Below are 27888 nucleotides of genomic sequence, written 5' to 3'. Positions count from 1 at the left end.
TCTGACATTCAGGTATTATTAATAGCAATCATTATTAGTAATATGTTTTTTAAAAAAGAAACACAATCACAGATAATATAGCTAATAAGATAAAGAATATTAACTTGAATTAACCAGACTGAGGAATTAGAGGTAGAAAAATCATAAAATAAAAAACCTGACAGATACTTTTTCCTTTTGGAAAAACTATGATTGAAATGACTCCCCCATCTGCTGGGGAATAAAAACATACTTCAGTAAGTTTTTAAAAAGATGAAAGGGAACTTCCTTAAATAAATTTGGTACACAAAATTTTGGGTGTTTTTGTCACGACTTCAAAGGTATGATCTTACCTTCCAGCTCGACCTTTCCTCTGTTTAGCATTAGCTTTACTAACCCACTCAGCAGACATTGTACTGATGTTGTTCTGTGTGTCAAAGTGCGTCTCTTTTATTTTTCCTCCATCTATTACATAAACTACATCATCAATGGTAATGCTGTTTGGAAAACAAATACATAAAAACTGTTAAAAACACATCTAAAGCATATTAGCTTATATCAGATCTGCAGATAGGGATCTTAAAACACTTTTTATTGAATCAACTTGATTTCAGTAGTTTAGGATTTTCACTACTCTTCCACATTTACAAATGGGGATCAGACAGCGCATCACAGGCAGTATCAGCAGCTTTGATGGCAGCACCCAGAGCCCTTGTTACAGATCATGTGCACAATTCTTATCTGCCCTCAGTCAAACTTCACAGCTTGCCTGCGGACTTTTGCAACTAGCCCTGTGAGCCTTCCAGTGCCATGATTTAACACCAGCTTCTGCAAAACAATCTGTTGCAATGACTGTATTGGTATATTAGTATCTCCAATGGAATAATTTTAAAGAGTATATATAACTGATTACCAAACAATCTATCAATTCTACTCCCAACCACAAGTACTGACCTCAGTCCTCATGCTTCTTTAGGGAAGCTTTAAAACAATCACTTAAAAGCCTATTTCTGAAAAGGCTAAAAGATCAGTGTAAGTTAAAAAAAAAAACAACCCATGTTCAATGCAACTAAATTAAAATATGTTTAAAGAAATTACTAAGTATTTTGTAAAGAAAAGATTAAGGTATGTTAACTGTTATGGTGCTCAAAACAAATGTAATCATTAGTAGTTGGTAATTAAAAAACAATTTTTACCTAGTCTCTGCAATGTTGGTAGCAATAACTATTTTCCGAACACCAGGAGGAGTTCTTTTAAACACCTGCAAGCATACATACATCAAAATCCCAAGAGTGAATTTCTGATACATCCATTCTTACAGTTAATTACTTCAAGTACTGTTCACTTTTAGCAATTTTGTGTTCATTCACTGACATATGCATCTAATATTTATAGATATATTCATATCCTATACATCATCTTCAATATCACAAAATTCCCTTATGGTAAACCAAATCTCCCATAGATATCAAAACCCTATCACAAATAAGATTTCAAATGAAAGGTTATAATTTAAAGATTATTTTAATTTATAGATATTTAAGTAGTATACAAAATTATTAATATATTTAAATATGGTAACTTAAAAAAAAATTTTAACAAATGCTGCAGAATGCAAACATTTACTGTGCTGTCAAATTTTTTAAGGGAGAAGGATAGAAGTGTAAAGATTATGAATTACTTAAAAACTATACAGATAAAAACAGGGCTTCCCAGGTGGCTCGGTGGTTGAAGAATCTACCTGCCAATGGGGGATACACAAGAGATGCAGGGTTTGATCCCTGGGTCGGGAGGATTATCCTGGAGTAGAAAATGACAACCCACTCCAGTGTTCTTGTCTGAAAAATTCCATGGACAGAGGAACTTGGCAGACTACAGTCCACTGGGTTGCAAAGAGTCAGTCACAACTGATTAACTGAGCATGTACAGACATACAGATGACACCAACCAACAAGGCACGTGCCCAATCATCAAAATGAATGCCAGCTGGCTGCACCACTGTATACCAGCTACTGAGACTGAAACAGACTTAAAAAGATACCCTTCACATAATAAATCCTACGTCATGATGTAGACACCACTTGGCTGAAAAGCAAAAAAAAAACAACAGCCTAAACTCGTCTCATTTATAAAAACGGTAATAAAAGAAAATATTTGCCAGTCTAGTCATATATCCTCTAGCAAAGGAATCAATATTTTATGGTTACGGCATGAGCGGTGAAGTACTTCCACACCAGATACTCTTTTGTTCAATCTTTGGGATCAAGAGCTCTGTCTTTCCTCTTCTCTTCCCTTAGACATGCACACTGTATCTAATCCAGCTAGCTGAGCCTTACTCAGAACTATCATCATACCAGCAGAGATGGTAAAAAGCCTTCCATTAAAAATATGTATATTATTTCTTACAAAGAGAGTGGAAAAAATGGATCCATCTCATTCTACCAGGGCCTGCAAATAAAGTAGAAAATTACCTTTCCTTTGGGAATGCATTCTTCATTCTAACTAGAGAGATCCCTGAATCTGACAAAGTCAAAACATCCAAAACCATAGTTAATAATACATCACTGAAATCTCATGCCTATAAATGTACTAATTCTGTTAAATCAAAATCTCAGTATCAAACTGTGTATGACATAAATTATTCATTGCCAGGTTGAACTGTTTTTATTGGTTTTCACATATCTTTTTATTTTATTCAGGAAACCCAAACAAGCTATTGATAAAAGCAACCTTTAAATGTTTCCCTAATGCTGATGAAACTAATGTGATTCATGGATTACCCTCTCTTATCCAAATTTTTGTGCAGTCATTCCCTGAAGACTCATTTGCAAAGGTTCTCAAAGAAGTATTTTTTGTATGGATTACTATTTTAAAATGTGCTTTCAAAAATAAAAGGAAATAAAACATACAATAAGCAGTCCTTAAAGCTTGCCTCAGTTTCAAAGATAAATTTAACAACATACCTGTGTCTGGTTAACTGTAGGCATCAGAGAATGTAAAGGTATAATAATAAACTTGTCTGAAAATTAAGAAGAAAATTAAACTTTAAGATAAACAGCTGCAGAAAATTCCATAAAAAATACATGGAACAATGAGTTCAGATGCTAAGTCACATTAATTCTTATATTCCTATGTACAATCAGACCAAAGTATATACATTTTATATACTTGTTAATATTTTTTCTGCAAATTCTAAATTCTTATACAATGCTGAAAAGTTGGTAGCAACCTTTTCAAATCATATTAAAAAAATACAAAACAAAACATTTATTCCATTCCCACCACTAACTAAAGATCAAAGGATTTTATTTATTGTGGGTGAATATGTTTGTAGACTTTGGGTAATCCTACTTTAATCAAAGAAAATTTTAAATTTTAAAGCAAATTACTTATTAAATTTCCATGCCCACTTAAAAATAATGAAATAGCATTGGTAAAATGTAATAGATTCCAAAAGTCACCTACATTAAAAAAATAATAATTTTGTTAGGAACATAGGAAGTTTTAGGTTACAAAATCAAGTTGCTCAAGCCCATTCATGATTATCAGTCAACAGACAGTTTGATGTAGTACTGTCATAGGAAGGAGAGAGTATTATAGAATCAAGGGTAAATTTAAGCCAGATATAGCTACCAAAGTGCAACCTAACTTAAATCTCTGGCAAGAATGTCCAGAAGACCCTGCTGCTGCTGCTGCTAAGTCGATTTAGTAGTGCCCAACTCTGTGCGACCCCAGAGACGGCAGCCCACCAGGCTCCCCCATCCCTGGGATTCTCCAGGCAAAAACACTGGAGTGGGTTGCCATTTCCTTCTCCAATGCATGGAAGTGAAAAGTGAAAGTGACGTCGCTCAGTTGTGTCTGACTCGTAGCCACCCCATAGACTGCAGCCCACCAGACTCCTCTGTCCTGCCTTAGGTAGCTGTATTTTCCAAGAAAAAGAACTGCTGTTATTCAGGAGATACAGTGCTTCCCACAGCCTCTATGACCCTCCTAAATCATAAAAAGCTGTCAAATAGTGCTTGACAAAGAATATCTTCAATTACATATCTCTGTGACACAGTATGAAATACATCCACTCTAATTTAACTTGAATTGAATCAAGCCTTCAGATATAACTTCCAGTTGGTGGGAAAACAGGATTAAGAGACGATCAAATGAAACGATACTATTTAGACATCTCCAGAAAGTAGAACCTAGTCTTTTTCACCATTAGGAAAGAAAAGGGAAGATGGGAGTGCCGTTCTAAAACTAAACGATTTATCACTCTGACTTTTTCTACAGTCTGAGCAAGCTAGTTGTGAAAGATACTTTGGGGGAAAAAAAGGGAAAATCTGATTATGGATGGGATTATCAGATGATGACAAAGATTTCAGTTCAGTTCAGTCATTCAGTTGTGTCCGACTCTGCGAAACCATGAATCGCAGCATGCCAGGCCTCCTTGTCCATCACCAAATCCCAGAGCTCAGTCACTCATGTCCAATGAGTCAGTGATGCCATCCAGCCATCTCATCCTGGGTCTTCCCCTTCTCCTCCTGCCCCCAATCCCTCCCACCATCAGAGTCTTTTCCAATGAGTCAACTCTTCACATGAGATGGCCAAAGTACCGGAGTTTCAGCTTTAGCATCATTCCTTCCATAGAAATCCCAGAGCTGATCTCCTTCAGAATGGACTGGTTGGATCTCCTTGCAGTCCAAGGGACTCTCAAGAGTCTTCTCCAACACCGCAGTTCAAAAGCATCAATTCTTCGGCGCTCAGCCTTCTTCACAGTCCAGCTTTCACATCCATACATGACCACAGGAAAAACCATAGCCTTGACTAGATGGACCTTAGTCGGCAAAGTAATGTCTCTGCTTTTGAATATACTATCTAGGTTGGTCATAACTTTTCTTCCAAGGAGTAAGCGTCTTTTAATTTCATGGCTGTAGTCACCATCTGCAGTGATTTTGGAGCCCCCAAAAATAAAGTCTGACACTGTTTCCACTGTTTCCCCATCTATTTCCCATGAAGTGATGGGACCAGATGCCATGATCTTCGTTTTCTGAATGTTGAGCTTTAAGCCAACTTTCACTCTCCTCTTTCACTTTCATCAAGAAGCGTTTTACTTTCTGCCATAAGGGTGGTGTCATCTGCATATCTGAGGTTATTGATATTTCTCCCGGCAATCCTGACTCCAGCTTGTGATTCTTCCACCCCAGCGTTTCTCATGATGTACTCTGCATGTAAGTTAAATAAGCAGGGTGACAATATATAGCCTTGATGTACTCCTTTTCCTATTTGGAACCAGTCTGTTGTTCCATGTCCAGCTCTAACTGTTGTTTCCTGACCTGCACAGAGGTTTCTCAAGAGGCAGGTCAGGTGTTCTGGTATTCCCATCTCTTTCAGAATTTTCCACAGTTTATTGTGATCCACATGGTCAAAGGCTTTGGCATAATCAATAATGCAGAAATAATGTTTTTCTGGAACTCTCTTAGAAATTTTTGAAAGATTTTCTTTAAGAGAAATTAAGCTGGTAGTTATACTTTGGCCACCTGATGCAAAGAAAAGACTCACTGGAAAAGACACTGATGCTGGGAAAGATTGAAGGCAGAAGAAGGGGATGACAGAGGATGAGATGGTTGGATGGCATCACCGACTCAATGGATTTGAGTTTGAGCAAGCTCCAGGTGTTTGGAAAGGGAAGCCTGGCATGCTGCAGTCCATGGGGTTCCAAAGAGTAAGACACGACTCAGCGACTGAACTGAACTGAAGCTGGTGGTAGAACTATAAATTAATACTTCCATCCCTGACTATAATTAAATCAGAAAGCTAATGAATTATAATAATCTTCAACATCACACCCTTTCCCTACTTCCTCCAAAATGATCTCCCCATTTTTCTTGGAAAATACATACACACTCACATTTTTAAAACTAAAAGTAGATCATATAATAGTTTATGATGGGGGAAGGAAAGGCCAAAGTTGGAAGGTTCAGCCAAAGAAGTATTTCTGTTTTAAAAAAATTTACATGGTTGTATAGTTTAATCATGACCTATACTTTTTCTACACAGATGTTACCAATGATGAGGAAAACAGAAAGTAGTATTTCATTATAGAGAAGTCATAGTAATCAGACAAAAACATTTTTGCAGTGAGAGAATAGAAAATTAATTATAGTGAATGATTTGAGGGCATTACCATGATGGGATTTAAGAAGTATTTTAGCCAATAAAATTAGATCAAAATATTTTTCAGTATTTTTAAAAAATAAAATGTATCAAAGCACTGCAACAGAGTAAGGCTAGGAAGTATATTCAGAACTATTTAAAATACTAAATGGAATTTGCTTTGATTTTACTAAAGTTAACAGTGACTCTGGAAAAAGCTATAACTTAAATTTCACAGGAGAAAAATGTTCCAATGCACTTCTCTAAAACATAAGAGGCTGTATCTTTCAAAACATCCTATTCAACAATCAGATCATCTGAGAATTTTTTTTCTTTTAAACTTCAGATGTTCAGGTCACATTCTAACATCTGGCAGGTCACGTTCTAATATCTGGTGTGAGGGTGCGATCTGGGTCTGCATTTTTAAAGAAGTGCCATGAGTAACTCTGTTGTACAGTTAGAGCTGAGAAATACTAGCCTAAGAGGATAAATTCAAACTTCTTTTCTGCCCAACTAAATGCACAAGTAAGTGAAGAAATAAAAACCTCAAATGCTAAAGACTTGATTTTATTGGGCAAATTTGGGCAGAGAGGGGAAACAGTCTCACCGTAAAACTAAATAAGGAACTTCACTACGTATCTACCATCTTCATCTCTGCCCCAGAACTTTGGGGGGGCGGGGGGGGGGAAATCCAACTTTTGAAAAAACTCAACTTGGACTATAATAAGCTCAAATGAAAGAAAATAACCAGGCTACACATAACTCAAGTATCATTCTTAGAACGGCAATAAAAATACATTTCTAAAATACCTGATTTAAACATCACTTGTGACATCAAGAGATCGTGTAAAGTGCTGATGTTGTCCCAGCCTGGTAGAAAGACCAATATTGCACCATCCTATGCAAAGGGGAAATAACTGTTATAAAGGATCACAAAACAAAATAAAGAGTATAATTCTGTGCACAATTAAGTCTTTGTTAAAATTGCATTAGCTCAAGATAACTTTTAGTTACTAATAATAACTAAAGAAAGAGTTTGCTTTTTAAAAATAGGATTTATAATCCAGACATTTCATTTGTTGAGTCTTTTCTTCAAACAGGTCAAACTGCTAAATGATTTTGTATTTTGAAATTCTTGCTCCTGGTATCAAAAGCTGTTTCTTCCAAAGATTATTTTTTTAAAAGCATTTAAAAGAAAATTGTTTCAAGTCCTTGATATGAAATTGAAATGTTTCACTTTTGAAAATTAAAGAAAAACAAAACTAACCTCTTCTTCCAAAACAATGTATCGAATAAGGGCAGCAATCAAATTCAGATCAACTTTTTCATCATCCATCACTTCTATAACATCTACAGTGCTTGCAGAGTACCTATCAAGTCAAATATCAAGTCATGAAATACTTGACAGTTTCCCGACATTTAACTTATTTATAAAATTTTAAAATTAATCTGCAAATGGGAAAACATAATAAATAAAAAGAAATACTGGAATTATGACAGTGTTTACAAGTCAAATCAGTAGAGTATCCAGCTATAATTATGAGACTCGAAATGTTATCCTCAGGGCTTCTCTGGTAGCTCAGCAGTAAAGAATCCGCCTGCCAATGTAGATGACACTCCAGTATTCTTGCCTGGGAAACCCCACGGACAGAGAGGCCTAGCAGGCCACATTTAGTGACTAAATAATGAAAGAGCTGGATACCACTGAGTGGCTAAACAACAATGCTACCCTTAAATACGTACAAAGTCAAGACGAACCTGCATCTTGTTTTAGTCACTCAGCCACTATGTTCTCGCTTTCAAACAAAAACAGACTTACCTTTGTCTCAATTCCCTTAGATAACCTGGCCAGCGTTCTTTATAGATTGCTTCTTTTTCTTCTTTTTCTTGTCTATTCACATGCCCTTGCATGAAACCTTTCTTAAACTGGGATCTGTGTTCTTTTTGTTCTGGAACGTATCTAAAATAAAAATACTCTTAAATAGCTTCACTTTATTTAAAATTGGTTTTCAGTAATATCTCTGACTTTTTAGGATTTTAGAAAGAAATTTTAAAGAACATCTTCACTATACTTTCTAGTAAATGCTAGTTAAATTTATTTACAAATATGAACACATAACATTTTAGATTAAAATCATTCTTTATGAAAGTATGTCAAAGCTCTAGATAATCTTCAGCAATAAAAATTTAAATGGTAGAGTAACTACCATCTTTAAGTTTGAATTTACTTTTATATCAAAAGTTAACATTAATATAGGTTCAAAATAATAATTAACACTTGCCTAGACGACTCAGATTTTGAATATAGGTGGTTTCTAAACGTGAGCACAAATAATTCCTTGGGGAGTTTGTAAAACAGATTCCTCAATCCTCTACCTTGTGATTTGAATACAGTAGGTCTGGCTGGGGTCTGCTCATCCAGCAATTTTATTTAGTGCCCCAGGAGATTCAGTGTATTTATAACGGTCTGTAGATCCATAGACTCATGCTTGAGAACTACTTAGCTCTGCTAGGTCTTATAGACACAGACAATGGCAGAGCCAGAATCAGCATTCAGATGTCTTACAAGTCAGTCCAGTGCTATGCTTTGACTTCTCCATGCTGCAGCGCACGTCACCTACCATAAGTGAGTTGAGAGGCATGGGAGTGGAGCGAGACAAAGAAAAATAAACCTGTACTTTAACCCCAAAGCCCCTCGGAGTTTACCTAGATGAGAGCATCTAGACAGAATGGGGGGGTGTGAAGCATGGGCTTTGTGAGTCAGACAGAATGGGACTTATGTCCGTGCTCTGCCATGTGACCTTGGACAAGGTATAAGCCTCTGGCTTTTAGTTTTCTTGAGAGATTAATACTCTTCAACAGTACTGACATGAGAATGAAAAAGAAGTGATAAAGCACGGTGCCTGACATATAGCAGACACCCCAAAGAGTTCATCAATCCCCTTCCCTATTCAGTACCTGTGACCCAGGACTCCCCTAAGTCTTCGATACATATAGAGGCACCACCGAGAGGTAGGGCAACCTGAGACAGAAATTAATCCAGTCAGCAGGATGGACCCACAGCTGGCTCCCTTCCCAGCAATTATAGGATCAGAGGTACCCTTTAGCCCCCCTCCCGAAGTACCCAATCACAACCCTCCATAATATCTCACCTATTTTCTTTCCTACTTCCCTGCAGAGCAGCTCTTCCTCTGGAAAAGGAATAGCTGGGGCCTCTGCTGAAAACTTCTATCCAATGACCACCCTACTTCACCTCCCCTCTTGCGCTGGCTACAGAACAAGTGCACAAATACTATCTGTTGCTTCAACAGACTCCCCTTAACTACAGTTCCATGTACATTCGCTGCCTTCCGGGGACCTTAAGAAAGCAACTCATCCTTCTGTAATGTTAGATTACTGATTCCTCAATCTTTGTTTCTGCTGTCAGGTCATTGCCTGTTATTACCTTAGAAAACAACTGGTAAATGTGCTATGGGAAGAAACAGGGCCACATGGTTGAAAGTGGAACTGAGGAGGGAGAGCATAAAAATTTATAAGCATTGATGATATAACCAGAACATGGAAAACCAACATACACTCTTTCACTTTAACGTGTTCCTCCCTGAAACACACTTCCCTCCTTGCCCTGCAGACCTCACTGCTTTCCTGAGTTGTCCACACTATCCCTGCCTCACACACTCTTCGCTTACCCAGAACAGCAACCAAAGTACTGTAAGTCATTCTGTATCCCGTCCCACTTTCCCCCATGAAAACCCTGAGAGCTTTCTCCTTGAACATAGCTTCTCGTTTTCACTTCTTCTACTTAAGGTCCTTTTTATCTCTCCTATGTTTGTGTAAGAGTTTCTCTATGGCCACTGTGGTCTTCACTCTCACAAATGCTGCCATCTATTTTCCCCAAAACTATGGTCATGTGAGTATGACCAGAGTATACTCCTTAAGAGTAATAGCCTAAATGTATCCTATCTAGATACAAGCTCCAAAGTTGTGTAATGAGTCATTCCCTTGTTTTTCCTCAGATCTTAGTGCACAGTGAAAGCCATATAGTTTCAAAAATATGTTATATAAATGTCCATTCAAAATTCAGCTGACTTTTCTCCATGTAAAATATGCAGTAGGTAGGATCTTTGTTCTCACCTTCCCACCATCACTTTCTGGTTTTCTCCTTTAACACGTAAGCTGTGGAGTCTTGAAAAATCTCAGCACAAATGTTTCTACATCTGTCCTTTTAGTTCTCAGATGTTTACTATAGGCCAGGCACTGTGCTACGTACTAGTTACAAAGATGCATAGGACAAAATCTTCCACTTTGAAAATTTGAGATCTAGTGCAAGAGACATATATAACAAGATACATCACATGGCAATAAGGTAAGCGGTACAAGAGATATGATACAAGTGTCCTGGCAGTCTTGCTGAAAAGGTAACTCACTGTGAGAGGTATCAGAGAAGGCTGAATGGGCAGGGATTTGTTCTTACATAATAGTTTACAGATGAAAAGTGGAAAAGGTGGCAAATGTAACTCTGAAAGGAGGAAACAGAATGTAACAAAGCATAAAGTCATGAAAGAAAGGGCATAAGCTGGCATAGAAGAGACAATGGATAGAACTGGCATAATGTGTGCCACTAGACAGACAGGGCCAGACTGTAGAGAGCCTTGGGGAGACAGGCTAAAAAGCTGGAACCTGATCCTGTGGGTTTGTGCCTTCAGCCCTCTCTCATCAAGTGATACTAAGGTAATTTTGATGGCTCCTAGAGAAGCCTGCTAGCAGCTAAAGGCCAGCGTGAACAGGATCACAACTTGGGCATACCAGCTGAGGTGCTCTGCTTTAGGCCATGACAAAGCAACAAAGGTTCTTCAACCAGTTTTCAAAGAGAAATCTCAAGGGCCATACCCTAGGGAAGAAAGCACTCATGACCAGAGTTTTGGAGAAAACAGATGGCAGCATCTGTGAGAGTGAAGACCCCAGTGCCCACAGAGAAACTCTTCTGCTAACATAGGAGAGATAATAAGGACCTTAAGTAGAAGAAGTGAAAACGAGAAGCTATGTTCAAAGAGAAAGCTCTCAGGGTTTTCATGGGGGAAAGTGGGATGGGATACAGAATGACTTACAGTACTTTGGTTACTAAGCATGTAAAGCAGTTAACGTATCCTGGAACATAACTGCTTGAAACACCAGCTACTTTGATTTAGAGTTTAAACAACCGGGTGGAAGACAACAGGAGCAACCATTATAAAGCATACTAAGCAACATAGATTATTTTAATTTTTTTGGTGGAAACACAGTGGAAATCAAATATAAGATGACAGTTTTTGTTTGAAAAATGTGAGGTTCAAGAAATCTGTGATACTGCAATGCTGCTGAGTATAGATTTAAGTTTAGAATTCAGGAAGAATTCAGTTTTGAAACCACAGTTCTGAAAGCTGTAGGAAAATAGTTCTGAAAATTCAGAACTATGGTCATGAAAATAAGATTGCACAGTGAAATCATAAAACGCTGAGAAACATCTACGGTGAGAACTCTAGGGGAATATCATATTTAAAGGGTGGGAAATGGAGGCCAGCAAAGGAGGATGAATACCAGGGAGGAGAATCAGAACAGAAGTTTAACACTAAAGACAGAAATTAACAAACTTTTCTGCCCAGGAGTCTTTAGACAATACTGATATGTGGCTAAAGCCCAAGCTCTGTAACATAATATGGTATGAGCATCAATGTGGATTTTCAAAGACACCAAGTAATCCTTTACTTCCTAATATATGCTTACCTTATTTTTTCAATTATATCTTCCAAAAGATACTCCACAACCGGAAAAGTAAAGCCAGGTATATGTATCATTGGACAGTTACCTATTATGGTAGATAAAACATAAATCTGTATTCAAATGTAAAAAAAAAAAAAATTAACTGTAAATAGGACAATGACTACATTAGTTTTAACTTCAGAAAAGGGTCCTGACACTTTTACAGCTATACCTTATTTTTCCATATCTCATTTAATAAAAACAGCAGTTTAGTTTTCATTCAGTAGCAATTTACTGTTACCAAACTGTATACACACCTCACAGTTCTACAAAGTAACCCAGAATACAAAAAAATAGCACATTCTAAGTTGGATTCAAGACCTATTAAGTCTATTTCTCTTCATCATTAGCCAAGATGGTGCTATGAGAACCTAAGTTTTAGTGAAACCTGCCTTTAGTGAAATGACCTCTGTGGCATCCAGAATTAGTGAAAGAAAGGATTAGTTACAGCAAGAACTAACCAAGTATTAAACTACTGCTTACTATTTTAGAATCACTAGTTAAAAAAGAAGTCTCTCAGTACTGTTATTTAAATGTTATTTAGGTTCTGTACCAAACAAAATAAACCATATTCTCTGTAAACAAAGGCCAAAGGTACAGCACAGACGGAAGTAACTGAAGTGGCACAACTCTGAGTACACTTATGTCTCTGACCTGTGCAAGCTTACTCAATGTAAGTAACAAAGTAAACAAAGTAAGGCTCTGAGGGCCAACTGGGCTGATTACAAACACATTAAATATAATGCTATTGCATTTTAACGTCCTCCCATTTCTCCTCCTTCCCCAAACAATTTAAGCAGTAGAGACAGTGAGGCATAATTTTAAAAGAATGTACTCTGCAACTACTCAAATTTAGGTTTGCTTTTATTTCTTGGCTACTCCATGACACTTGTGGGATCTTAGTTCCCTGACCAAGGATTGAACCCAAGTCCCAGCAGTGAAAGCACTAAAACTCCCAGGGAATTCCCTCAACTTTGGTTTCAAATCATCCTGATCCTCTGTTAAATATACAACCTTGGGTAAGCTACTTAACTATTCTGAGGTTGTTTTCCATCTGTAACAATGAGAATAATAGCACCTACTTCACAAGATATCAACGAGCATTGATGAAGATAGGCCAAATACGCTACCCAGCAAGTTGAAGGTATTCCACAGTTATCACTGATATCACAGTTATCACTAGTTATCACTGTTATTAGCAAATTGCCACTTTAGCCTGAGATACATCACTTCATGGGAAATAGATGGGGAAACAGTGGAAACAGTGTCAGACTTTATTTTTTTGGGCTCCTAAATCACTGCAGATGGTGACTGCAGCCATGAAATTAAAAGACGCTTACTCCTTGGAAGGAAAGTTACGACCAACCTAGACAGCATATTCAAAAGCAGAGACATTACTTTGCCAACAAAGGTTTATCTGGTCAAGGCTATGGTTTTTTCCAGTGGTCATGTATGGATGAGAGAGTTGGACAGTGAAGAAGGCTGAGTGCCGAAGAATTGATGTGTTTGAACTGTGGTGTTGGAGAAGACTCTTGAGAGTCCCTTGGACTGCAAGGAGTTTCAACCAGTCCATTCTAAAGGAAATCAGCCCTGGGTTTTCTTTGGAAGGAATTATGCTAAAGCTGAAACTCCAGTACTTTGGCCACGTCATGTGAAGAGTTGAATCACTGGAAAAGACTCTGATGCTGGGAGGGATTGGGGGCAGGAGGAGAAGGGGACGACAGAGGATGAGATGGCTGGATGCCATCACAGAATCGATGGACATGAGTTTGAGTGAACTCCCGGAGATGGTGATGGACTGGGAGGCCTGGCGTGCTGTGATTCATGGGGTCAGAAAGAGTCGGACACGACTGAGCTACTGAACTGAACTACATAAAAGCTACAGAAGACTATCAACAAAAGTTAATAAGTTTTTCAAATCTGTGGTTTGACTTCATTAATGTCACCTTAATTATCTGGTGGTAGCACCAAAAGGCTACATCTCTTTAATACAAGACCAGAGATGATGCCACCATTTAGAAAACTACTAGAGAGGGCTTCCCTGGTAGCTCAGTGCTAAAGAATCTGCCTGCCAATGCAGAAGACATGGGTTCAATCCTGGTAAGGGAGGACCCCACATGCTTCTGGCGGAGAAGGCAATGGCAACCCACTGAGTACTCTTGCCTGGAAAATCCCATGGACGGAGGAGCCTGGTGGGCTGCTGTCTATGGGGTCGCAGAGCCGGACACAACTGAAGCGACTTAGCAGCAGCAGCACATGCTTCTGGAGCAGTTCATGTGCCACAACTACTGAGCTCATATACTGTAACTATTTAATAAGCCTGAGGACCTAGAGCCTGTGCTCTGCAACGTGAAGCCACTGCAATGAGAAGCCCGCGCACTACAACTAGAGAGTAGCCCCTACTCCCTACAACTAGAGAAAAGCCCGTGCAGCAACAGACATAACATAGTTCAAAATAAATAAGTATTTTAAAAACTACTAGAGGGTAGACTGGAGAAGGGAATGGCAACCCACTCCAGTGTTCTTGCCTGGAGAATCCCAGGGATGGGGGAGCCTGGTGGGCTGCCATCTGTGAGGTCACACAGAGTCAGACACGACTGAAATGACTTACTAGCAGCAGCAGAGAGTAGATAAATATTCAAATATAATGCATTGCTAAACATTGACTACTTGCATCACTAAACATCTAAAAACATTTTTTTAAAAACTGCTTCTAAATTCAGTGGTTTTGTGATAACTCTGTAAAGTAACAATCAAATTCTACTCACCAAAATATTCAGAGAATTTCTCAGCATTCAATGTTGCACTCATCAATACTACTTTCAGGTCAGGTCGATAACTGAGAAGATCTTTAACAACAGTCATTAAAACATCTGACTGTAGATTTCTCTCATGGATTTCATCAAGCACGATATGACTAACACTGGACAGATGGCTACAATAGAAGCATAAAGTTTGCTATTTGGCACAAAATCAAAAACAGAACCATTTTACTTTTACATAATAATAAAATCCAATGTAATAATGACATCTTTTGATGATGTTTAACTAGATGTCCTGTGTTGAAACATACTCACGGGTCTGACTGAAGCCACTGAAGGATGATTCCTGTTGTACAGTATAAGATAGAACCTTGTTTCCTTGGCAACCGACTGTGAATAAAAGACATGAATTAATTCTTGGTTTTCTTTACTGATGAACTATTAAATACCACAAAACGTTTAAGAGAAAATCTTCAATTTAAAAAATGCATTCAGTTTTAATGAAAAACTTCATCCTTAATTTTTCAGTTATCAGAACTACTACAGCACAGTAATGAGAAATACTAGCTTCAAGTTCATTATACGTTATTTTTATTATAAATACAACATTAATGATTTCTTTACAAGACCTAGCATTCAGAAAAAGACCAAATATTTAGGAAACTCAACTTTAGTTTAGTGACTGGAAAATCAGTTCATTTAAAAAGATAAACAGAATCTTGAGCTGCAGAGGGCTACAAAAATACAGTGGAGGGGGTGGGGGTTAAGATACAAACTAACTTAAGGTAGTCAGAGGCTGTGTGGTGGTACCAAAACGTACAGGAGGCCACTCCTTTAGGCAAGTGATGGTCTACTAACATATCCAGGAAAAATGCTATCCTTCTGAACATTTCCTAGTGTAAAAGACATCTTAAAGTGAAAAAAAAGTGAAGTGAAAGTGTTAGTTCCTCAGTCGTGTCCGATTCTTTGAGATCCCCATGGACTGTAGCCTGCCAGGCTCCTCTGTCCATGGAATTCTCCAGGCAAGAACACTGGAGTGGGTAGTCATTCCTTTTCCAGGAGATCTTCCCAACCCAGGGATCGAAAGACATCTTAAAATGGCAATTCAAATCTGAATTTGGATTAAAAAAAATGATTTTGTGGGTTGCAAGCCTATGTAGCAGTTACTACAAATGTTAATTCTAAAAACAATAACGAGCATAAAATTTGGGGGAAATTTTTTTTTTTTTTTAATCTCTGGTAACTTCAAAGTTTCACTAAAATCCTCCTGTAAACAAGAAGTGAACATCCTTGGAAATTCCCTGGTGGTCCACTGATTAGGACTCAGCCCTTTCACTGCTGAGGGCCTGGGTTGAATCCCTGGTCAGTGAACTAAGATCTCAGAAGCTGCCTGGCACGGCCAAAAACAAAACAAGTGAACACTCTTTACCTCTGGAGCCGAATTTGGTATCCAGTACTATTACCATTGCCACAAGATTCCGCCCTTTCTGCAGCCACTCTCTCTGCAACCTTTAATTAAATAAAATGCAGTTACAAAGAAAACATTTCCTTTAGAGTAAATATCCTAAATCTCTGTGAAAATCTGGAGTTGTTGAAATACTACTCATTAGATAACAAGAGAAACATATTAAAATCTGAGGTATCTAAAACTGTTCCCTGTAAGAGCTGAAGACTACCTGCTTATGCTTACTTTTCATTTCCTCTGAAATTCTCCCTAACTATTTCCAAAGCAACTTTCTATAAGTCCGCTCTATCTTTGTCTTAAAAGGTTGGAAATTTTAATCTAAACTCGTACAGGTTGAATATAATTTGAGAGTAACTATATACTTGATACATTTTCTTATCTGATTCTTTTTTGTAGATTAGCAGGCTTAATTCTTAACTCTTGGTTAAGTTCTTAGAATTATGGCTGCTAAAGATAAGCTCTAAACAGATGAAATCCTATAAACTAATACTGATTTGTGCAACTGAAAGTAACCAACAGTCATTCAGTGACAAAGCGGTGATTTATGAGGTTAGAAATAGAAAATGACAATTAGCTTTTAAGAAATACTTCAGAAGTAAAATTTCCCAATCATCATATCCTATATACATTAACTTAAGACCATTACTTCACTTTTTACTGTTGATTAAACTGTCCATTTAAATATCAACAGATCTTGGGGGGAAAATAAGCAACGAAATAACCTAATTAACATTTCTCCTGTCAATTTATAGTAGCGTGCTGCCGTCCATGGGGTCACAGAGTTGGACATGACTGAGTGAATGAACTGAACTGACAGTCATATTTTAGTGAAAATGATAAAATTAGATTTTTAACCAAAGTCTAGCTATATAATAGTGTTACAATGAAAGTGGCTTATTTTTCACCATTCTGTGAACTTATGCCATTTCCAGGAATATTATCCTCCCACACACGGCAGCTTTACTTTTTAAAAATAGTTATCTCTTAGGAACTGTAACTTAAACGTATACTGTAGTTCCTACAAAATGTTGCTGTAATTGGTAATGCAGTTCCTGACCACAGATTCTGTATAAAATGACTTAATAAGTAATAAATAACACTATCATAAAATCAAATACAACCAGAAAGCTTCATAATTTAAATTTGCACAAAGAATTACATAACACTGAAGTAAATGTACTGTACACCTGATGTTGTAAGAAACCCCAAACATCTTTACAGGACATATAACTCATATATATAACTAGGTCATCTAACTAAACACAATGTTATCTATATAAACATGTAGCTAATACCTGTTTCAAAATAAACTCCAAATACCTTATTTTTCTATGACTAATTCCCTAATACTGCTGCTGCTGCTGCTGCTAAGTCACTTCAGTCGTGTTTGACTCTGTGTGACCCCACAGATGGCAGCCCACCAGGCTCCCCCATCCCTGGGATTCTCCAGGCAAGAACACTGGAGTGGGTTGCCATTTTCTTCTCCAATGCATGAAAGTGAAAAGTGATAGGGAAGTAGCTCAGTCGTGTCCGACTCTTTGCAACCCCATGGACCGCAGCCTACCAGGCTCTTCTGTCCATGGGATTTTCCAGACAAGAGTACTGGAGTGGGGTGCCATCTCCTTCTCTGTCCCTAATACTGAACTGCACTAAAAAAAATCAGAAATATTGCTATCATTCAGTACCTATACACTGAAAAAAAAGAGCTGAAAACAGTATTAAATGAATCAAGGAGTAAAATGTAAAGTATCTAATGACGGAGATTATTTGAAGCTCATACTCAATTCTATAAACATTATCAGCTTTTCATTTAGTTTTATAGAAAATTGCCTGGATGTGCAATTTATCTTCAACTCCTAAACATCTGTTATCAATAAGAGAGAGGTCATTCAATTTCTTGGTCTTTACTACCAAATACTTGCTAACCAAATTTTGCTTTCATAGCAACATATCCTAAACCTAATTAAGAATCACCTCAACAATCAAAATCAGTAATTTCTAGCAAGACTACATAGAAGAATGGGAAAAAAAAAGTTGGGAATTTTAACAAGTGAGAGCTTACTTACTGAAATGGCACTAATTCTTCTTGGCTGAGTACAAACTATCCTGCAAGCAGATCCTTTTCCTCTTTCAATGTAGTTATCCAAAATGAACTGAGTAACTTGAGTGGTTTTTCCACAACCGGTTTCACCACTTATCACTGTTACCTGATGGTTATCAATCATATTTACCAATTCCTATTTCAAAAGGAGAAAAAAGTGAAGAACATCCATCACATGATGACTAAGTTTGAAAAGTTACCTGAATCTTACCGACTGAAGGTTAACTGCTTTTAATAAGCATATTAATATTTGAAAATTCTGTTATATGCAATACTGACAGTTTGGGTTTCTGGATCTAACAGTTTTCAAGAGATGAGGCACCAAATTTTAAGAAAAGAGCCATGGCTCTGTTAAAGAAAAGCACACAAGGAAAAGGAGACAGCTTATAAATTCATGTAAGAATTAACATTAATTAAAAAGAATGCTGACATGTGGGTCTATTGAATATAAGGCAAATCCCCTGAAAAAACCTACTCAGAACATCAAGGATTTATGTTACAAATCATAAATATGGCTTTGTCTACAGGACAACTTTTGTATACTGTTTGAGAACAATGAAGAGTGTAATTTAAGACTATTCCCTTTTAAATAATTAAAACAGAGCCAAGTTTTAAATAACTATATCAAATGGCTAAAATTCAGGTACTATCTGCAAAACTGTCTACTCAGGAAAGATCTTCTTATAGATAAACATGAATATTTTCAAGTTAGTAGCACTAACAAAACCATCCCACCACTACTTCAAAAGGGTGTTAGGAGTTATTTTTAACTTATGAAACACTCTAACTTGAAAACTCACCATTTAAAAATGTATCTAATACCTCGTATATATCAGAACAAATTCCAACAAAGTAACAGCTAGAAGTACTTAGAAGCAGACCATGATTTATTCATTCAAAAGGTATTTACTAGGGGTCTATATAATGTAAAGCACTGTTCTGAGTAAAGAGGTACATAGTGACCAAAACAGACTGTCCTTAAGAAAAGTAAAGTCAAAACAAAGGAAGATTGAGAGGCCAGGGAAGGATGGGAGACTATGTTATTCTATACAGGGTGACTGTATGAGGAAACAAACTTACAAGTGAAAATTCTATTTTCAAACTCTATCATGGACATAAATAGAGAAAAATTTTCAGTAAAATTGCTTCAGGAATGTTTTTTTTGGTCTTTCAACAATTCAAAAGAATAAAATGAACTTCCAAGACTATCCTTTAGGGAAAAGTTCACTAATTTATATTTCTTCTTGATTCAGAGCTTAAAAGAAATGGATTTAAGCATTTTGCAAATCATATTAAATAGTGTATATAAATTTTACCTTTTGCATTCCATATGACGGCAGCTTTTCCCTGAAACGCTGAAATTGTAAAAAAAATTTTTGTTAATGTTTTACGATAAATATAATCAAATTATAATCCTGGTAAATAAAATATATCATAGATAAACATATTAAGAGTCCAAAAGTATTTTTTATTACCACATAGCTTATTTGAGGTGTCAAGACTTATCTTGGAAAATAGCACAATGACAAGCATCAAGCAAGTAGAAAAACATTTATCAAAAAAATTATAACTTAAAGGGAAAAAAATATGGCATATTACCAAGGATGAAAAGAGTTGAGCTCTTAAAAACACTTAAATTTTAAACCTGGTTCTGGTACTAGCTGTGCAAGCACAGGTAGGTCACTGAACCTAAGATTCTTTTTCCTCCTGTGAAACAGACAAGTGTAATCTGCACAGGGCTGCTGAGAGGTTTAAATGATGTGGTACACAGGAAGCATTTAACATGCCTGACCAAAAGGAAGACCAACCATTTCTTCTCCTAACTTTCTCTGCACTAGATCAATTACTCATCTTCAATAATATCTGAGTTCTGTCCTCCATACAAAGCAGAGATGGCAGCTAACTCTGTGTTCCTAAGGTTATACACAAGCAGCTCAGCTCTCAGGTAAAATATTCTCAATAACTTCATCTTGAAATCTTCTCTGTCCCTAATACATATTTTTACTCAAAAGGCATCAAAAAGCTATAGCATCTGGTCCCTGGACAACCTCAGCTGATCTGTTTTAATAAGGATATTCAAGCTTCACTGAGCCAAAAGATCCTTTCCTTCCTACAGGAGACACAATGATCTGCCTTTCTCAAAAACAGCAGTACATATCTGCACATTAAAAGATATGGCTCTCAGAATTCCCTCTTAAAAAAAAAGTGAACATTTTATTACACCTATCTCTAGAACATCCACAAAGCACTCAATTTCATGTTTTAGCAGGAGGGACCTTGCCCAGGAAAAGAAAATACTGAAAAAATTTCAAGAGAACTCAGTTGCCACAGTTCTGTCTTTAAAGTGTCAGTGTACATAGTAAGCACATCATGACTTTTGAGGGATTTAATTTTAAGATCTGTAAAAGGAAAGAGTGGATTAGATGTTCCAGAAGAAAACAATTTTACAATTCTAACCACCCTGTCTCTTATGACATCTCACTAACAGTCTAGAAATATTGAAGAATGATTTTTTTTTCATTTGCACTACCCATTTCTTAAATATTTCTTCTCTTCCCCATATAAACTGTGAGATAGGCTCCTTATGTGTAATTCCATTCTCACTATTTCTCTATACTATGAGGGGGTGGGTGGGAGGGGTAGGGTGGGGGTGGGGGTTTCTCAGAGGATGTTGAGAAATCTCAACTCATTTAGATATCAGGCAGCTACCTCTAACCATAAATACATTTTTATCAAGTGTCAGAAGAGATGACAAGTAAAAATCTTTTCCTTCCATTACCTGCATTTCAATATACCGAAGGTCAGTTTTTTTCTTTTGTAAATCTTCCAATAATTGTTGGTCTAGAGTTGCATCTGGTTCATTTTCTTGCAAGAGATATTCAGAATCACGATCAATGTATTTGTCCCTGATTCTAAATGGCCTCCTTTCTTGATTTATCATTTTTTTTTCTTGATGCTCAACATTCTTTACTGAATTTGGTTTGTTCTCAGCAGGAGCTTCAGTACCGTATCTATTTTGAAAAAATAAAAAAGTAATAAAGGTTAAATAAAGATCCACTCAAGCCCTGAAACAAATTGAACAATATGGTGTTAAATGATTTCAAAATCACCAAAATCAAGGGGTTATTCTTTTATCTTAGTAGAGCAATATGAAAATAGATTCTTACAATAAATTCAATTTTTCCTACCCTACAAATAGATACTACCAGTAGGTTATTCCTTGTGGTAGTTAAAGCAATAAAAATCCACCCAGTAGTCATTCCTTCATAGCAATGACTTAGTGTTTTTCTTTATCTAATTTTCTGAGCCTTGTTTTATTTCACAATTTCATTTTCTTCCTGCTACCCTTTCTGAGCTACAAATGGGATGCTATATTACCCAGTCCAAGAAAAACTACTTCTAATTTGCCCTGATGATAGTTTCTATGAATTTCCTACAACAGCAATTTAACTTCTTACAGATCTCCTCCACAAGAGAATTTTAGAAATACAATAGTGGGTAGTTAGAACAATAAATAATAACTTCATCAGCCTTCTATGTAAATAGATTATTCCTACCATTAAACTCTTCCGTGGGAATGATACCACCTAGATTTTTAAATCTTTCACTAACCCTGCTCAAAAAAATACTTTGAGGATAAATTACACTTATAGAAGAGTCTAACAATATTTATTATCATTTTTTGCAAGCAAATGCTCTAAAACAAGTGTCACTCTGTTCATTTTTTTAAAAAGAATACTTTTTGTTTTACCCATGATCTTCAGGAGCAAACCAGGATATCTGTGCTTCTTCATCTTTATCATTCTTAGTTTGCACAGAATGTAGCAGCTGCACAATTTGTTCTTCTCGACGTTCATCCATATGTACTACAGCTCTCTATTTTGTGCAAAGGAAAAAGCACCCTTACCAACATGAGAAAACGTGCAAAATCATCTGACAACTAAAAAAATAAAAGCAACACAATGTATGTTCAGCAAACATATAAAAGAAAGTTAAACTCACCCCCCACTTGCCTTCCAAACACTTTTCTACTAGGTGTCTATAAAATCATCTCTACTATAACTGGTGAAGAAAGAATTATTTATGTCCTTTACTAAAACTTTGGCGCTCTTTCTACCCTTACATTATACTGTTATTACTTTTTTCCTATCTTAAAATTTAAAAGATACAATTAAATTTAATAAACACAAATGTTCTGATAAAAACAAAAGTTAAGAAATGTAAGAAATATTTTGGTGGCAATAAGCATTTAAATCTCTTACATTATAAACAGTCTCACTTAAAAAGTTCTCAGCCTGTAATATTAATTTTATATTCACAAAAAGGTGAGAGGATTGAAAAATGAAATAGCCCCTGAAAAACAGATAAAACTTTTTTGGCAAATTATTTTTAATGAGGTTTTCTGTACAATGAGGCCCCAGAGGCTGTGGCAGTGAATTCAGGAATGCTGAAATTCCAAACCTGAATCTAGCCTTTTTCTATAGGTGTCTCCTTCCTAACCTTCTTCCAGTTACATTACTTTTCACTTTACCTCACCCTCTGCCTGAAGAATCTCATACACATATTTTAGGTTTCATGACTTATGAAGGTATTTGATTTTTTGATTATCCCCTTCCTGCTCTGGACATTCTCAAATATTCTTTCAGCTTATAATTGGAAACTCCTGGCAAAGGAGACTCACAATATTGTCCAAACTATTGTGCAGAGGCTCTGTGGACTTTATTTTCATGAGAACTCTTCAGTGAACTCCAAAGATCCAGTAATGTGAGTAGAAAACCTTTACTGTGATAATTCATTAAGATCTATGGGCTATCTACTACTACTGTAACATGATTTAGTCTTCTCTAATACACCTTTCCTCTCCACTGGCTCCTTACCATCAGTTCATTATAGCAGGAACTGAACAGTCAAACCTCTTCACTTTTAAAACAAAAATAAATATCCTCCCTTGAATTCTCCCACCCATAACTTTTCTTCTTCCTTTCCACCGTAGAACTGCCTGGAAGTGCCCCACTTCTGCCTCTTTCCTTCTCCAGGCACTCCACTGTAATCTGGCTTTTAATTCTGCAACTCATGAAAAGTGCTCTCATCACCAACTACACTGTTGCTAAATCCAAGACACTCAGAACTCTTACATTACTTGACATCATTGCAGCATTTGCCACTACTGATTACTTCCACTTTTTTATATACTCTTTTTCTCCCTAAAGGATTCTCCTGGATTCCAAAACAACATCCACATCCTTATTTTTCTCTTCTCTGAAGGCTCCTTCCTAGATCTTTCAAGCTTCTCTTCCTCAGCCCATACCTTAAGTTTTTCTTGTTCTTCATTATACAGCCTGAGTGCTCAGCAGGCCAGCAGTTATTGACAGCATCTGGGAGCCTGTGAGAAAAGCTGTATCTGAGCCCACCCAAGTTCTACATTTTTACAAGATGCCAGGTGATTCAGGTTTGAGAAGCAATGGTCTACAGATTTCAGGCCTGTCCCCATCACTATTCCCATTCACTTCTATATCCCAACTACTAGGCACAGTCCCACAAACTTGTCAGGTGTTCACCTGCAGTCTAGATTTCTCTAGGCATCGGATCCACACAGCCTTCCACTTCCCTGAAACCACCACTTATAAGCCCTATAATACCACACTTGGTGTGCTTAAGCTGATCCCATCGTTTTCCTCCAATAAGTGTGCTCTTTGTAGTCATTAGTGTCATTCATTCACATCTGCTTTCCCCTTCCTCCAGATAAAATCATCTTGAGTCTATCTTCTAAAATACTTGAAGCCGTCCACTTCCGCCATCTCTACTGCCAATGTCCTAATTCAAGGTCTCATTCCTCACCTGAATTACTGCAGGGACTACCTAATTGGTCTCCCCATCCCAGGATTGTCTCCTCTTCAACCCATTCTCTATACGGCTGCTACCCAGACTGAATTTAAACACAAATCTAACACTTCATTTTTGCTTAAAATGCTTTAATGACTTGCTAGAGTTCTTGGGGAAAGAATGTCAGAGCTCTGCTTATCTTCTAGTCCAGGACCTTTCATACTGCTATCTGTATAATGAAAGTATCATGACCAGCATTAAAGGGGGGCAGGCGGAGAGGGCAGAAAGGTACAAACAAAAATAAAAGCCCCAGGGCAATGTACAAGGTAATTAAGTATTATTTTATGAAACGTCTTGTTCAGTTACACATGAGTACTGGGTTGCAAATTAAAATATAGTCTGTTTTGTGCCCTCAGCCATGCCCTTACTTGTTCAGTTCTTTGAACACATTCCTCCTGACCTCTAGGCTGTGGTGTATGCTGCTGCTTCTGCCTAAAAATTCCGTTCCAAGACCCCAAGTCACAAACACAAATATACTTTCTCAAGTTTCAACTTAAGGGGTTTCTTTTTCTAGGGAACCTACTAAGCTCTTCCTAATTTGAGTCAGGTGATAAGCCCATAGCTTCCTTACCGTACTATTTAAACATTGTATTCTAACTGCCCTAAAGCACCTAATACACTACAATTTCTGTAAGGTGTGGACTATATCTAGCTTATTAACACAGTGCCTCTGATACTATTTCAAATACATTAGAGCCTCAAAAAAAGAGGCTGAGCCAAATTATTGAAATATTTCAAAAAATTGAAATATTTAGTAGAGAAAATGGAGAGATGATTTTAGAGAATGGTATGAGAACTATAATAAAAAAGCAAAATTAAAAGTGTGTTTATGAAAGCTTTAATTACATCAAATTGAGAAATGACCTCAGAAAGGTATGATTCATAGAAGGAAACCTGATACGTAGAATCTAAATTACCAAGATTCCTGGAAAACATATTAGGATGCGACTGAAATGTATGAGACTGAGACAGAAGTGACCTGGCTTCCAAACTGTCAGCTAGAGAATAAGATGATCTAAGGTTCTACAAGAGTCAGATATTATGGGGAGGAGTAATCGGAGAAGGCACTGGCAACCCACTCCAATACTCTTGCCTGGAAACTCCCACGGATGGAGGAGCCTGGTGGGCTGCAGTCCATGGGGTCGCTAAGAGTCGGATACGACTGAGCGACTTCACTTTCACTTTAAACTTTCGTGCATTGGAGAAGGAAATGGCAACCCACTCCAGTGTTCTTGCCTGGAGAATCCCAGGGATGGAGGAGCCGGATGGGCTACCGTCTATGGGGTCGCACAGAGTCGGACATGACTGAAGCGACTTAGCAGCAGCAGCAGAAATAGAAATCATCCCAGAGATCAGTCCTGGGTGTTCATTGGTAGGTCTGATGTTGAAGCTGAAACTCCAATACTTTGGCCACCTGATTTGAAGAGCTGACTCATTTGAAAAGACCCTGATGCTGGGAAAGATTGAGGACAGGAGGAGAAGGGGAGGACAGAGGATGAGATGGCTGGATGGCATCACCGACTCGATGGACATAGGTTTGGGTAAACTCCAGGAGTTGGTGATGGACAGGGAGGCCTGGCATGTTGCAATTCATTGGGTCGCAAAGAGTTGGACACGACTGAGCGACTGAACTGAAGGCTCTACAAGAGTCAGATATTATGGGAAGGAGTAGAAATAGAAGACCAGGCAGTTAAGATTCAGGGACAGACAACAAAATAGTGGCTTGATCTATGGTAACTACTGTGGAGATAGGTGGTTAGATTTGAGATATATTAAGAAGGAAAACAGATTTGCTGAAATGAAAGAAGAATCAAAACAAATCTCACTTTGGCCTTGACAAATGAAAAACTGGCAGTGACTTGTACTAAAATGGAGAAGGTTTTGGGAGGTGGTGGAAATCAAGAGTTTAGTTCATAATCATGCAATGTACAAATAACAGATTTTCCTGATTTGCTTAACGTTTCATCTGTTTAGTTCTTATTTTTCTAACTAGACTGTAAGCTCCTTGAATATTTTTCAGATCTCCATAGCATCATACATAAAACCTTGTGTGAAAAAAGAGGTAAAAAAAAAATTGATAAAGAGTTCTTGGGAAGTTACTAGGTATATTCTCTAATACCAATCACTCAATCATTCTCCCAATTTCAAGACGACTTAGATATGCTTCCCATAACTTAAAAAAAAAAGTTTGCTCAATGAACACGCTAATTTTTGCATGTCAAATAAACATGTCGTTTGAAGAATAACGGTAAGTTGTTAAGGTAAATGGCTAATGCTCCCCCGAAATTTAATAAAAATGACATAGATAAAAGGAAAACAAAGAAATGGGATGACTAAAACGCAGAAGCCTAAATGGTGATTCAATCACACTGCATCTAATATGAAAGATGCTTTTTAAGTCAGTAAAAAGCTACTGTAGACCTCATATTAAGAAAACTTCCGTTTAATCATATATACATAATTATTACAATTGTAGGCCACTCGGGGAATTTTAATGGTTCCTTTACTACAGACAGGTGTTTAGTATACAAATCAAAGGAACAACTGCCAGCTGAAGACAAAAGACTAAACCAAATCAACTCTCGAAACTTCTTCCACTTCTAGGATCCTAGGTTTCCTTCTCAAAGAGTTGCTAATCAGCAGAAATCTCCGCAGCCCACCGTAATAATAAAAAACCTGAGTTTGTGCCTATTTTAATACTAAAATGAAAGCTCGAAGGAGCTACATTCAAAATAGTGCTTGATAATTTTGTCCCAGGCAAATCTGTATTTAATGTATAAAACCGCTATTTTAGAGTTCATCAGGCAAAGAACTTAAAGTAACATTATCATAACGGAAAGGGTAGCTAGAGATACTACGTGATACCCAATATAGTTAATTCCGGATGGACCTTCAATTTAACATTTGGTTCCCAGTTCTCTGTCTTTCAAGCAAAGTATATACTCTTGGCCCGCATAAACCTCAACAGCTCCAGGTAAGATGCACATAGCCAACGTTACAGCTATAGTATCCACTACAGGAAGTTTCAGCACTTGCAGTTCACAATGCACATACACCAGTTTAAAAAAGAAAAAAAAAAAGTTTTGTTTTAAAAAGGCGGGGGGGAAGGCTGGAAAAGAAACCTGTCCAACCCCATCCTCCCTCCACTACCGAGTCTGTTTACCTCCTGCCTCTCTGCTTCCTTGTTCTTCTGGCCTTGTTTCTTCGCGTACCATAAGCCGATTTCGCGGCCTTTCAGGTGCCCGGGATGTCGGCCTCGGCCGCCTCGACCACCCCCTCCGCCGCCGCCACCTCCAGAGCCTCGGTTCCCCCCATGGCCTCCTCCATAGCTGCCTCCATAGCTTCCTCCGTAACCCCCGCCAGAGCTGCGGGGGCCACCATCCCGGCCCCAGTTCTGATGGTAGTCATAGCTCATTGTTCCAGCAGACCTCAACTCGTGAGTACCTGCAACCGCTGGAAATGGCGACCGGGGCCGGAAGCCGGTGCGCGTCCACTTCCGCTTTGCTTCCGGCGCCCAGCGCAGGAAGGAGGGACATTTAACGTCACAAGCAGACGTTTCCGGTGACGACACACGTCGTCGGCCCAGGAAGTCCCCGGGTTGGCTCAGGTGAAATCTGTGTTGTGTTAAGAGATGTTTACCTTTATACCTTTGGAGGGAAAGCCAGCAGAAGGCTCATAGGTTTTCTTTCCCGAAGTCCAGCATGTGAGGAAACGGGTTTTGGGTTTTAGTTTATTCCCTTGGGAGTTTGCTTCCC

The 27888-nt window shown here is 37.7% G+C and overlaps 1 protein-coding gene across 2 annotated transcripts in view; it reads right to left on the bottom strand.

Moving 5' to 3' along the window:
* The window catches only part of DHX36 (DEAH-box helicase 36), a 45832-nt gene extending 18284 nt beyond the window's left edge, over window positions 1-27548 (bottom strand). The window contains exons 1-15 of one of the 2 annotated variants that reach the window (XM_068987711.1): window positions 27297-27548; window positions 22002-22126; window positions 21030-21261; window positions 19567-19605; window positions 18216-18386; window positions 16114-16193; window positions 15000-15074; window positions 14691-14857; window positions 11887-11968; window positions 7943-8083; window positions 7391-7493; window positions 6934-7021; window positions 2943-2998; window positions 1176-1240; window positions 333-476 (exon numbers count right to left, since the gene is read on the bottom strand). In XM_068987711.1, the coding sequence (XP_068843812.1) occupies window positions 333-476; window positions 1176-1240; window positions 2943-2998; window positions 6934-7021; window positions 7391-7493; window positions 7943-8083; window positions 11887-11968; window positions 14691-14857; window positions 15000-15074; window positions 16114-16193; window positions 18216-18386; window positions 19567-19605; window positions 21030-21261; window positions 22002-22126; window positions 27297-27548 (1820 nt within the window). The remainder of the gene's footprint in view (window positions 1-332; window positions 477-1175; window positions 1241-2942; window positions 2999-6933; window positions 7022-7390; window positions 7494-7942; window positions 8084-11886; window positions 11969-14690; window positions 14858-14999; window positions 15075-16113; window positions 16194-18215; window positions 18387-19566; window positions 19606-21029; window positions 21262-22001; window positions 22127-27296) is intronic. The other variant, XM_068987784.1, reaches the window with a different exon arrangement.
* Window positions 27549-27888: the final 340 nt, after the last annotated feature.

This window comes from Capricornis sumatraensis, chromosome 1 (assembly GCF_032405125.1).
Source record: "Capricornis sumatraensis isolate serow.1 chromosome 1, serow.2, whole genome shotgun sequence".
In the NCBI taxonomy this organism is placed as follows: Eukaryota; Metazoa; Chordata; class Mammalia; order Artiodactyla; family Bovidae; genus Capricornis; species Capricornis sumatraensis.
The sequence above is the reverse complement of the archived record's forward strand: the minus strand, read 5'-3'. Positions and strand labels throughout refer to the sequence as shown.